Source organism: Coregonus lavaretus, assembly GCF_964263955.1.
Source record: "Coregonus lavaretus genome assembly, chromosome: 38".
Taxonomy (NCBI): Eukaryota; Metazoa; Chordata; class Actinopteri; order Salmoniformes; family Salmonidae; genus Coregonus; species Coregonus lavaretus.
In genome coordinates, this window is record NC_140025.1 from 15,113,386 (window position 1) to 15,127,208 (window position 13,823).

A 13,823-nucleotide genomic window follows, 5' to 3' on the forward strand; every position below is an offset into this window, starting at 1 on the left:
TACACCACTCCAGCCGACGCTTGGCATTGCCCATGGTGATCTTAGGCTTGTGTGCGGCTGCTCGGCCATGGAAACCTATTTCATGAAGCTCCCGACGAACAGTTATTGTGCTGATGTTGCTTCCAGAGGCAGTTTGGAACTCGGTAGTGAGTGTTGCAACCAAGGACAGACGATTTTCACGCGCTACACGCTTCAGCACTCGGCGGTCCCGTTCTGTGAGCTTGTTTGGCCTACCACTTTGCGGCTGAACTGCTGTTGCTCCTAGACGTTTCCACGTCACAATAACAGCACTTACAGTTGATCGCGGCAGCTCTAGCAGGGCAAAAATTTGACGAACTGACTCGTTGGAAAGGTGGCATCCTATTACTGTGCCACGTTGAAAGTCTCTGAGCTCTTCAGTAAGGCCATTCTACTGCCAATGTTTGTCTATGGAGATTGCATGGCTGTGTGCTCAGTTTTATACACCTGTCAGCAACGGGTGTGTCTGAAATAGCTGAATCCACTAATTTGAAGGGGTGTCCACATACTTTTGGCCATGTAGTGTATGTTTAGTAAATATGTGCAGTATGGTATGTGTACTGTATTTTATGTGTTAGAGTAGATACACCCATACAACAGGTGGCGTGCTATCTATAGTCATAAGAGTTGCAAAATTGACAGGTTCATCACAGTCTATTGGGAACATTTTCGAATATAAAAATCATCACCAGGAAGGCATTGCCTCAAAGCCTGGTCCCAGATCTGTTTGTGATGTCTTATCAACTCACCAGAGTTGTCAAGGCAGCAGAAACAGATCTGGGACCAGGCTTATTCCCTTCATCCCTCAGAGAGAACGAGAGAACGAAGAAACGTATACTCACTGAAAGCTGCTACTGCCAGGATCAGCGTCACAAAGATGGAAACCCAGGAGACCCACAATGCTTTCTTGCGGTAGCTTTGAGCTTCGTGGGGCTTTAGCCTCATACTGCTCTCCAGCAATCCTGTCAAAAGGAACACAGTATTCTGGAACGCTTTTAGCACTCATATAATTATATTTTGTCCATTGCCTACAATAGACTTAAGGTTATTTGAATGCTATGAAGCTTCCTGGTTTATGGAACAAAGAAAAATGAAGCAATACACGAATTTGAAGCATCCTTGTATTGGAGCCTACTGAAAGCCCAAAGGTGTGAGGACTGGAGCTGGTGTTATAATAGTGTATGGTTACACAGTAAACTACTGTTTCACAATAGTGATAATGATGAGGTACTGTGGGCCATAAAGGAATTCACTTCAAGACATTAAATTAAGTTGGTCACTAGCTGAGTCCTACCGACTGCAACCTCAGGAGCCTGGGGTGGATTCACTACAACAGAAACCATTTTACCATTTAAGAACCAAACAGAAGCAACCAGAACAAATGGAATGAAATGGGGAGGGACCTACCTGAATTTGTCCAATAGAAACGCTATTTTTCGTTGCAAAACTTTTTCCGTTTGGAGTAAACCGTTTCTGTTGCAAAATGTTTTGCAACAGACGAAACATTTTGCAACAGAATCATAATAAATATATCCCTGATCTGACCACGTTGAGCAGAGAGGTTAAATCACTGGAAAGGTGTACGTAAGGAAACGTTTGGATTCACTATTTTTATATTTTATACCTTACAATAATTCACTCTGTAACGTGTTGATACCCTCAAACAAACTAAACAATATGCAAACTGATCAAAGTTATCTGCGGGGAAAATAAAGTTATTATATTCTATTCTATGGATTCCTATTAGTTTAATTCAAATCAATCTCAGGGTGAATTGATCAATTAATTGAGTGACTACATACTGTACATAGTCCTCTAAAATGTGCTTTGAATGAGGTTAATTGCATATAGGAGCTAGAGGGTGTGAACATTATTTTATTTTAGAGTCAGCTGATCAGAGTGCCAGCATGTAGGCTATACTATAATGGTCAGTCATTGAGACAATGATCTCAGAGATGTGTTGCTTAGATGTGTTGGATCAGTGATGGAGATAGTGCCCTGCTATTATCAAGCAGGTTGTCAGTCAGTGTAAAACGTAATAAATGTGTTATGGATGCCTTACTATACCCCCTTTAAGTAAAGTCTTATCCATAATTGTTTCTAGTCTGCTTAAAGAGACTACTTATAATGTATAATGGTAATTCTTGACACATGCTGGGAGTAGCCCATAAGCGTTTAGAGTAACTCAAATGCATTGCTATGACAGTTTAGTTTATTGAGATACTTCTGCTAAAAGAAAAACAATCCGAAACGTACATAGAATGTTGGTTTACTTTGTACTATCGACAGACTATTATATTGTGTTAGTGGACTGCAAAACTTTCTGCTGAACAAAGCATTCATAAAAACGTTCCTTGAATAATTCAAAAACAATAGATATTATATTCTTCGTTTTCTTTGCAATATTATCCAAGGAAGGCGCACAGATAACACACATTTTTGTTAGATTTCTCATAGTTATCCGCCTACCTTGCCCCTCCACGCTATCACTAATCTTCATCTCCTGGTCCATCTTGAATTTAGGTTCCCCCTGACTTGCTCTTTTGGGTGGCTGTTGATTTGTCGGGTCGCACTGGCAGTTCACAGTCGACGGATCGACAATAGTTGGATCCGGGATGGTGCTCACCGGGTATGGGGCTGTGGAGTCCGTCATTGTCCTAAATTGCGGTACCAATTTGGCAACTCCAAAAATCTCACACCAAAGCGTGAAGTGCGGTCCTCACGCGCCTGATAGCGAGCGCAATATCGTGCGTATCAATAGCGTCCCCCAATGCCAGAAATGAATTCGAAGTCAAGTGCGAAGACAGCAGCAAGAGGACTCTAATTACGAATCTAGTTTAGTTAACGAGACCTCTGGGTTGTGTGGAATCCGTACCCATGGTCATGTCAAGGCTGCTTATCAGTGGAGACAGGAGACTGTAGACATGTTTGCCACGCGACAACAGTTCCCGGTTCCACTCCGCAGCGCATGATGAACAACATCTGTCCCAGTTAGTTATAGAGACAGCATCGAATTGTACAGGCGCACTGTAGCCGATTCCAAATAGGAGCACCGATGTCTCATAAGACAGAAGAATGTTAAAAGAAAACAAATACATAAAATGATAAATATATGTGCTTTTGTATTTATTTAGTGGCCTATATCAGTCCATGGAGTGTTCCTGCACATGAATTAGGGCCAAATATCCCCAAAATGCAACAACAAAAAAACAAGGAGAACCAAGGCACAAAAATGCACTCTAGTCTGGACCAATGATCATGTTAGCCTAATAGACAAACATTTTATGTCTATTATTATGCCTGGACAGTATGGGACATTGGACTGTGAATCACTCTCAGGTAAACAGCTTCTTGCTAACATAAATATCCTCTTTGCAAAGTGATTATTCACATTCCAAGTGACTAGAGGAATGCCATTCAATAATAATACACTAAAGTGGCAATGGATGAAGTAGCCCATAGAATAGCTCAGACCACTGTCCTTAAACTATTGGCCTATATCTAGCTATGTACTTTCCCAATAATAATAGACTATAACACTATGGCTTGAATGCTGGAATGTTATGTCGTTTTGCTCAAAGATCAAGACTAAAAACTGCAAGCTTGAATCTCTTTGATTGCAGACCTACAGTGGGGAAAAAAAGTATTTAGTCAGCCACCAATTGTGCAAGTTCTCCCACTTAAAAAGATGAGAGAGGCCTGTAATTTTCATCATAGGTACACGTCAAATATGACAGACAAAATGAGAAAAAATATTCCAGAAAATCACATTGTAGGATTTTTAATGAATTTATTTGCATATTATGGTGGAAAATAAGTATTTGGTCAATAACAAAAGTTTCTCAATACTTTGTTATATACCCTTTGTTGGCAATGACACAGGTCAAACGTTTTCTGTAAGTCTTCACAAGGTTTTCACACACTGTTGCTGGTATTTTGGCCCATTCCTCCATGCAGATCTCCTCTAGAGCAGTGATGTTTTGGGCTGTCGCTGGGCAACACAGACTTTCAACTCCCTCCAAAGATTTTCTATGGGGTTGAGATCTGGAGACTGGCTAGGCCACTCCAGGACCTTGAAATGCTTCTTACGAAGCCACTCCTTCGTTGCCCGGGCGGTGTGTTTGGGATCATTGTCATGCTGAAAGACCCAGCCACGTTTCATCTTCAATGCCCTTGCTGATGGAAGGAGGTTTTCACTCAAAATCTCACGATACATGGCCCCATTCATTCTTTCCTTTACACGGATCAGTCGTCCTGGTCCCTTTGCAGAAAAACAGCCCCAAAGCATGATGTTTCCACCCCCATGCTTCACAGTAGGTATGGTGTTCTTTGGATGCAACTCAGCATTCTTTGTCCTCCAAACACGACGAGTTGAGTTTTTACCAAAAAGTTATATTTTGGTTTCATCTGACCATATGACATTCTCCCAATCGTCTTCTGGATCATCCAAATGCACTCTAGCAAACTTCAGACGGGCCTGGACATGTACTGGCTTAAGCAGGGGGACACGTCTTCCACTGCAGGATTTGAGTCCCTGGCTGCTTAGTGTGTTACTGATGGTAGGCTTTGTTACTTTGGTCCCAGCTCTCTGCAGGTCATTCACTAGGTCCCCCCGTGTGGTTCTGGGATTTTTGCTCACCGTTCTTGTGATCATTTTGACCCCACGGGGTGAGATCTTGCGTGGAGCCCCAGATCGAGGGAGATTATCAGTGGTCTTGTATGTCTTCCATTTCCTAATAATTGCTCCCACAGTTGATTTCTTCAAACCAAGCTGCTTACCTATTGCAGATTCAGTCTTCCCAGCCTGGTGCAGGTCTACAATTTTGTTTCTGGTGTCCTTTGACAGCTCTTTGGTCTTGGCCATAGTGGAGTTTGGAGTGTGACTGTTTGAGGTTGTGGACAGGTGTCTTTTATACTGATAACAAGTTCAAACAGGTGCCATTAATACAGGTAACGAGTGGAGGACAGAGGAGCCTCTTAAAGAAGAAGTTACAGGTCTGTGAGAGCCAGAAATCTTGCTTGTTTGTAGGTGACCAAATACTTATTTTCCACCATAATTTGCAAATAAATTCATAAAAAATCCTACAATGTGATTTTCTGGATTTTTTTCCTCAATTTGTCTGTCATAGTTGACGTGTACCTATGATGAAAATTACAGGCCTCTCTCATCTTTTTAAGTGGGAGAACTTGCACAATTGGTGGCTGACTAAATACTTTTTTTCCCCACTGTATATAAATCAGTAGCACAGACCATGCAGACAGAAAGGTTACTTACTGTAAGGTACAGCCTGCCCCTATGTGGAATATTGCAATTATTACAGCATAAGGTGAAAAAGGTTTTGAGAGATAAACTGTTTTCATTTGTACTGTATTATTATCCATAAATTGGCCTATTCTTTCAATTTTGCTATGATTATAAACATACCGTAGACAATATAACAGAGAGAAAAGTGTTCAAGCAGGCCAGATCGCATTAAAGCGACACAGTTTCTCAACACGACCTATGACCCTGCATCATTCCCCTTGCTCTGAGGAAATGCTGTATCACCCCTTTAGAGGATGTGTAAAAGCATCATTATTAAACATACTTTTTTTCAAAGCAAATGTATGTTACGATCATGTTCATAGCGCACAGTGTTCTATACTGAAAGGTTTTACTATATGTGGGTATCTGTATTGTCAATGTTTAGGAACAGAAGCATAACTGTTATAACTGGTCTGTAGTTGGTCTCTTTTGCAGGTTTGTACACAATAAACAACAAATTCACAGCTGGTTCTAAGTCATGTTGGCTTATAGTTGAATCAAAACATACACACACAAAATAAAACTACTGACATTAGATTTATGCTGAAATTGGGGAAGAAAGGCTCACAATGAAATTACAAGTTATGGCTTTGTAAATGAATGACTTATTTATTGATTCAAGTGAAAGTGAACACGAGTAGGCAAAGCAGTACACATATAAAGTTGAAAATAAAAAAGTTGTATTGACTCGAAATTGCATTTGTGAGACATACATATCATGTGTAATACGTATCATGTGTGGTGGTATCCATGAGTTAATCTGACTCTGGGTAAGTAGAAAAAATGGCTTGATTGCCAAAATATCGCACTATCCCTTTAATGTGAGATAGTTAGGCATATGCTGAAAGACTAGACTTGGCAGTCACAATTTGTTTGGATAGTTCGGATAGTCCATCTGTAGATGCTCTGTTATATACTATCAACAAACTATCTGTTGATAAGCAACTGCTTGTTAAGGTAACAGTTAGGGTTAGGGTTAGAATAAAGATGAGGGTAAGGGTTAGGGCTAGGGTTAGGGTAAGGGTTAAGTTTAGGATAAGGGTTAAGGTTAGGGTTAGGGCTAGGGTTAGTAGGTAGTTAGTTGAAATGTTACTGAGACTCTTAGAGATTGTCTGTAGAGCATCTACAGATGGACTATCCAAATAAAGTGTTACTGACTTGAACATTATGGGGAATACAGTTTTGAAAGTTATTTCAAATATGAAACAGAGAAGAGATGTTTAATGTGCAGATGTGACTGTACTGAAAAAAAAAAGTTGATAGGTGGACCAGCATACATTTGGTGGGCTCAAATTGAAGCACTCAAATCATCATTAAATTATCAATGTAGCTGCAAGCAGCAATGAAATGGGGTGCTGGCTTATGAGCAGTCTGAAAGAGACAGTTGCATGGAAACATTATACATCCTCCCTCGTGTACATGTAACAATTCAAAACACTTTATGTGCAACCTTGAAAGGAGAAGTGAAGTTGTGAGGGTTTGATTGAGGATGCAATATATATATATATTTGTACAAAGTTGCCATTTTTTCTTCTATCTTTTGACGTATAGCTTAGCTTGGTTAGTTAAGAAACACTCACACACCAAGTTTTGTGGTTGTACCTGCAACTGGGTGGCAGGACTTGCCCTTAGACATATTTTTCACATTAGCATAAATGCTAACAGTTTCAGGTTCACAACTGAATTGCATGCTGTTTCATGTTTTTGGAGATACACTGTATCAACACCTACTTTTTTGACATACACCTTCCTACTAGTGCCCTCAAGACACTCAATAAGTGTCAAAAAAAGTTGATAGAGCAAAGAGAAGTTGAGTTATTAGGTTGAGAACACAATATTTATTTTTAGAAACCTATTGTTTTTTATTACCTTTTTAACTCACCTTGTGACAAGGGGAATGGAAGTGTGTTGTGTCCAACAGGGAGGGGCAATTGAATGCAAGCTTAACAAAACATTTTAACTTGTTAAAAAAGTTTTAGCCTATCCATCTATGGGTAACAGGGTTGATGTGTTATGATCGACGCGCTCAGTTGTCCACCACAAACTAGTCAAAAAGAGTAGAACCAGCTCACCTCCTTTTACACTATGATTTGACTATTATATGGTTAATGTTTCTTTTGGAGATAAAACATATATTTAAAAAGGAATAGTTTTACCATATTAAAAAGAGAGTTCAGTTCACGTGACAGGGTTGACCATAAACCTGAGCGACGAATGTAAATTAATAATCACATTAAATAAGTAAAACATCTTTAGAGATTACTTTCCCAAAGTAACAAAATAACTTGGGCTTTACAATGATGGTGTGAAGTTGGAGAAAATCTTGTGGTTAGCGTTAAGTGGCTTAAAATCTTTCTAGAAGTTGCCAAAATAGGGATTTTCTGAGAAAACAAATTCCACATTTTGCTGAAAACACACTGCTATTGGAATTGTTTTATGTGGTTTAGTTTAGTTAGAGCATAGATGCACTGTGATCCAACTGTTACATTTAGTGTTTTATCAAAATGTACACACGTAATGTCTGAAGGACATAAAAGGCACTCTATTTGTGGAATGACTCAGTTATGTTGTCAATATTGCACAGGTGTTGAATAATGGAGAATTGTGGCAGAATTAATTTAAAGGTCCAATGCAGCCATTTCTATCTCAATATCAAATCCTTTCTGGGTAACAGTTAAGTACCTTACTGTGATTGTTTTAAATTAAAATGGTAAAAAAAATTAACAAATACAGCTTCTTAGCAAAGAGCAATTTCTCTGTTTGGGAGTGGTCTGAGTGGGGAGGGGGAAACTGAAAACTAGCTGTTATTGGCAGAGAGGTTTGGAACTCTCTTTCTTATTGGTCTACTAACTAATTTACCACCTGGTGATGTCACTCAAGGATATTCAGAGACTTGTCCTGAAGTCCCTCCTGTGTTGTCTTGGCTGTGAGCTTAGGGTTGTTGTCCTGTTGGAAGGTGAACTTTCACCCCAGTCTGAGGTCCTGAGCGCTCTGGAGCAGGTTTTCATCAAGGATCTCGCTGTACTTTGCTCCGTTCATCTTTCCCTCGATCCTGACTAGTCTCCCAGTCCCTGCCGCTGAAAAACATTCCCACAGCATGATGCTGCCACCACCATGCTTCACCGCAGGGATGGTATTGGCCAGGTGATGAGCGGTGCCTGGTTTCCTCCAGACGTGACAATTGGCATTAAGGCCAAATAGTTCAACCTTGGTTTCATCAGACCAGAGAATCTTGTTTCTCATGGTCTGAGAGTCCTTTAGGTGCCTTTTGGCAAACTCCAAGTGGGCTGTCATGTGCCTTTTACTGAGGAGTGACTTCCGTCTTGCCACTCTACCATAAAGGTTTGATTGGTAGAGTGCTGCAGAGATGGTTGTCCTTCTGGAAGGTTCTCCCATCTCCACAGAGGAACTCTGGAGCTCTGTCAGAGTGACCATCGGCTTCTTGGTCACCTCCCTGACCAAGGCCCTTCTCCCCCGATTGCTCAGTTTGGCTGGGCGGCCAGCTCTAGGTCTTGGTGGTTCCAAACTTCTTCCATTTAAGAATGATGGAGGCCACTCTGTTCTTGGGGACCTTCAATGCTGCAGAAATGTTTTGGTACCCTTCTCCAGATATGTGCCTTGACACAATCCTGTTTCGGAGCTCTACGGACAATTCCTTCGACCTCATGGCTTGATTTTTGCTCTGACATGGACTGTCCACTGTGGGACCTTATATAGACAGGTGTGTGCCTTTCCAAATCATGTCCAATCAATTGACTTTACCACAGGTGGACTCCAATCAAGTTGTAGAAACATCTCAAGGATGATCAATGGAAACAGGACGCACCTGAGCTCAATTTCGAGTCTCACAGCAAAGGTTTTAAAACCTGTTTTCGACTTTGTCATTATGGGGTATTGTGTGTAGATTGATGAGGATATTTTTTTATTTAAGGCTGTAACGTAACAAAATGTGGAAAAAGTGAAGGGTTCTGAATACTTTCCAAATGAACTGTATAAAATGCTAACTGTTCATCTGCTCTGTTTTTGCATAGCGTCGCTGTCAGATGAAAACATCTTATCTTCAAAACATAAAGTTTTTAAGGAAATTGAAAAAATTGCCATATTTGGTAACATTTTATAATAACACCTAGTAATAAACCATTTATAATGGATTAATAAATAGTTAATTCCTAAATGTTGAAATATTAGTAAGATATTCATAAATAGTATTTTCATAAACACTAAAATATTTTGTCATCATTAATAAAATAATGACTAAGGTGTCTGTTAATTGTATTTTCATACTTTATAAATGATTTATAAACCAGTTATTAATGACTTATTTCAATTACAAACCAGTTGTAAAAGAGTTATTGGTTCATGAGATCATTTAGAAAGCATACATATAATGAATAGGATATTTCCTAATGGTTATTAAGTATGTTTATAACTACACTGAACAAAAATATAAACGCAACATGCAACAATTTCAGTTACAGTTCATATAAGGAAATCAGTCAATTGAAATAAATTCATTAGGCCCTAATCTATGGATTTCACATGACTGGGAATACATACAGTGGGGAAAAAAAGTATTTAGTCAGCCACCAATTGTGCAAGTTCTCCCACTTAAAAAGATGAGAGAGGCCTGTAATTTTCATCATAGGTACACGTCGACTATGATAGACAAATTGAGATTTTTTTACTCCAAAAAATCACATTGTAGGATTTTTAATGAATTTATTTGCAAATTATGGTGGAAAATAAGTATTTGGTCACCTACAAACAAGCAAGATTTCTGGCTCTCACAGACCTGTAACTTCTTCTTTAAGAGGCTCCTCTGTCCTCCACTCGTTACCTGTATTAATGGCACCTGTTTGAACTTGTTATCAGTATAAAAGATACCTGTCCACAACCTCAAACAGTCACACTCCAAACTCCACTATGGCCAAGACCAAAGAGCTGTCAAAGGACACCAGAAACAAAATTGTAGATCTGCACGAGGCTGGGAAGACTGAATCTGCAATAGGTAAGCAGCTTGGTTTGAAGAAATCAACTGTGGGAGCAATTATTAGGAAATGGAAGACATACAAGACCACTGATAATCTCCCTCGATCTGGGGCTCCATGCAAGATCTCACCCCGTGGGATCAAAATGATCACAAGAACGGTGAGCAAAAATCCTAGAACCACACGGGGGGACCTAGTGAATGACCTGCAGAGAGCTGGGACCAAAGTAACAAAGCCTACCATCAGTAACACACTACGCCGCCAGGGACTCAAATCCTGCAGTGCCAGACGTGTCCCCCTGCTTAAGCCAGTACATGTCCATGCCCGTCTGAAGTTTGATAGAGTGCATTTGGATGATCCAGAAGAGGATTGGGAGAATGTCATATGGTCAGATGAAACCAAAATATAAATTTTTGGTAAAAACTCAACTCGTTGTGTTTGGAGGACAAAGAATGCTGAGTTGCATCCAAATAACACCATACCTACTGTGAAGCATGGGGGTGGAAACATCATGCTTTGGGGCTGTTTTTCTGCAAAGGGACCAGGACGACTGATCCGTGTAAAGGAAAGAATGAATGGGGCCATGTATCGTGAGATTTTGAGTGAAAACCTCCTTCCATCAGCAAGGGCATTGAAGATGAAACGTGGCTGGGTCTTTCAGCATGACAATGATCCCAAACACACCGCCCGGGCAACGAAGGAGTGGCTTCGTAAGAAGCATTTCAAGGTCCTGGAGTGGCCTAGCCCAGGGGTGTCAAACTCATTTTAGGTCAGGGGCCACATGGAGGAAAATCTATTCCCAAGTGGGCCGGACCGGAAAAATCATGGTATATATAACTTAAAAACAACAACTTCAGATTGTTTTCTTTGTTTTAATACGATCAACATACAACATAAAGCTGGAGCCTGAGGACAGTGTGTCCAAAATAGTACAAGCACAACATCACTATTAATCATAAAACACCTCAAGTTATTTGAAAGTTCTGAGGACAAAGAACACACAAACACACAATGCCTCAGTGATTCACAGAAGTATATCACAGATCACAGAACTATATCAGGGTGTCATTTCTCAGGCAGAAATGTAGATAAAAATAATGAAATCCTGTTCCCCAAACAAGTGCAAGAACCACAAAGTCAAGAATAGGTTAAATATACAAATAAAATCAATTAAAAACAATAGCACATCAACATAAAAACATATAAACATAAATCTGAAAGCGTTGCTCAAACTCCCGTAACAGTCCCGTTATTTTATCTTTGAACCGCTTCATGTCTGCCACATGTTGGGTCGCGCACACATTTTTCAGACAGGGGAAGTGAGCTGCATCACCACCGGCAAGTTGCGTCTCCCACAATGACAGCTTCAACTTGAAAGAACGTATGCTGTCATAATACTGCGTGACAACTTTGTTGCGCCCTTGCAGCTGTTTGTTCAAGTTATTCAGGTGCTCTGTAACATCCACCATAAATGCAAGGTCCTGCATCCATTCTGCGGAATGAAATTCTAACACTGGTTTGCCCTTTTCTTCCATGAACTGTTCAATTTCTTCTCGTAAATCAAAGAAACGCCTCAGCACAGCACCTCGGCTTAACCATCTTACCTCAGTGTGGTATGGCAGGCCATAGATGTGGTCTTTCTCTCTGAGAAGGCTGTCAAACTGATGGTGATTCAGGCTTCTGGATCGGATGAAATTAACAGTTTGGATGACCACCTTCATGACGTTATCCATCTTTAATGACTTGCAACACAAAGCCTCCTGGGGCAAAATACAGTGAAAAGTCAAAAAATCACATCCTCCATTTGCAGATTGCACTTTCTCTCTGAACTTTGTCACAAGCCTGCTTTTTTCCCGATCATTGAGGGCGCACCATCTGTAGCCAGGCTGACAGCGCGGGACCAGTCCACTCCGACCCTGTCCAGCGCGCCGACGAGTGCGGTAAAAATATCAGCTGCTGTCGTTGTATCTGTCATCGGCACCAACTCCACGAACTCCTCGGTGACGGTCAATGTGTCATCAACTCCGCGGATGAAAATGGCCAGTTGTGCAACATCTGTAATGTCCGTGCTTTCATCAATTGCAACCGAAAACGCAATAAATGACTTTACTTTTTGCTTCAACTGGCTGTCCAAATCCACTGAAAGATCGGAAATCCTGTCTGCAACTGTGTTTCTTGTCAGGCTGATATTTGCAAAAGGCTGCCGCTTTTCAGGGCACACAATCTCCGCTGCCTTCATCATGCATGTTTTTACAAATTCACCCTCACTAAAGGGTTTTGAAGCCACTGCGATTTCATTAGCAATGAGGTAGCTAGCTTTCACTGCAGCGTCACTGATGTCTCGGCTGTGAGTAAACACAGACTGCTGTTTCTTCAGACCCGCCAACAGTTCATTCACCTTCTCTCATCTCCGCTGTCCTTGAAAGTTGTCATATTTGTCGGCATGAAGACTCACATAGTGGCGACGAAGGTTATATTCTTTCAGCACTGCAACATGCTCTGAACACACCAAACATACAGCTTTCCCATTCAATTCAGTGAATAAATAGGATGACCATTTTTCTTGGAACACTCTGCACTCTGCGTCCACTTTTCTCTTTTTTGACAGAGACATATTGGGGCAATGAGGGTGCCAAAGCACATAATGTTAAAAGTAGAAGCCGTAATAAATATTGCGGGCAAAACAAAGTAGCTCATTGGCTGCACGTGCTTGACCTACTTGCTCTGCCCCGGTATAAACAGTTTGCTTGCTTAACACAATTGCTATTGCGCCATCCAGTGGACGCAATTGGAACAGCAGTTTATTTTATTGAAAAATTGCAGCGCATTTTTATACTTTACAAAATTATTATTATTATTATTATTATTTTATTTTTTTCTTTCAAAATCATCTCGCGGGCCGGATTAAACCCGTTTGCGGGCCTGATCCGGCCCGCGGGCCGGACGTTTGACACCCCTGGCCTAGCCAGTCTCCAGATCTCAACCCCATAGAAAATCTTTGGAGGGAGTTGAAAGTCTGTGTTGCCCAGCGACAGCCCCAAAACATCACTGCTCTAGAGGAGATCTGCATGGAGGAATGGGCCAAAATACCAGCAACAGTGTGTGAAAACCTTGTGAAGACTTACAGAAATCGTTTGACCTGTGTCATTGCCAACAAAGGGTATATAAGAAAGTATTGAGGAACTTTTGTTATTGACCAAATACTTATTTTCCACCATAATTTGCAAATAAATTCATAAAAAATCCAACAATGTGATTTTCTGGATTTTTTTTCCTCATTTTGTCTGTCATAGTTGACGTGTACCTATGATGAAAATTACAGGCCTCTCTCATGGCTGTGCGAAGTTGTTGGATATGGAACTGGAACACGCTGTTGTACACGTCGATCCAGAATATCCCAAACATGCTCAATGGGTGACATGTCTGGTGAGTATGCAGGCCATGGAAGAACTGGGACATTTTCAGCTTCCAGGAATTGTGTACAGATCCTTGTGACATTGGGCTGTGCATTA

General features: G+C 40.7%; 1 protein-coding gene across 2 annotated transcripts in view; it reads right to left on the reverse strand.

Moving 5' to 3' along the window:
- LOC311111962 (transmembrane protein 163a) overlaps positions 1-2,974 on the reverse strand; it is a gene marked incomplete at its 3' end in the record, with an annotated part of 56,965 nt that extends 53,991 nt beyond the window's left edge. The window contains exons 1-2 of one of the 2 annotated variants that reach the window (XR_014610806.1): positions 2,488-2,974; positions 861-980 (exon numbers count right to left, since the gene is read on the reverse strand). Coding sequence is in view for 1 of the 2 variants with exons in the window: in XM_084154905.1 (XP_084011031.1) it covers positions 861-980; positions 2,488-2,671 (304 nt within the window). The remainder of the gene's footprint in view (positions 1-860; positions 981-2,487) is intronic. The other variant, XM_084154905.1, reaches the window with a different exon arrangement.
- Between the last annotated feature and the right edge of the window lie 10,849 nt (positions 2,975-13,823).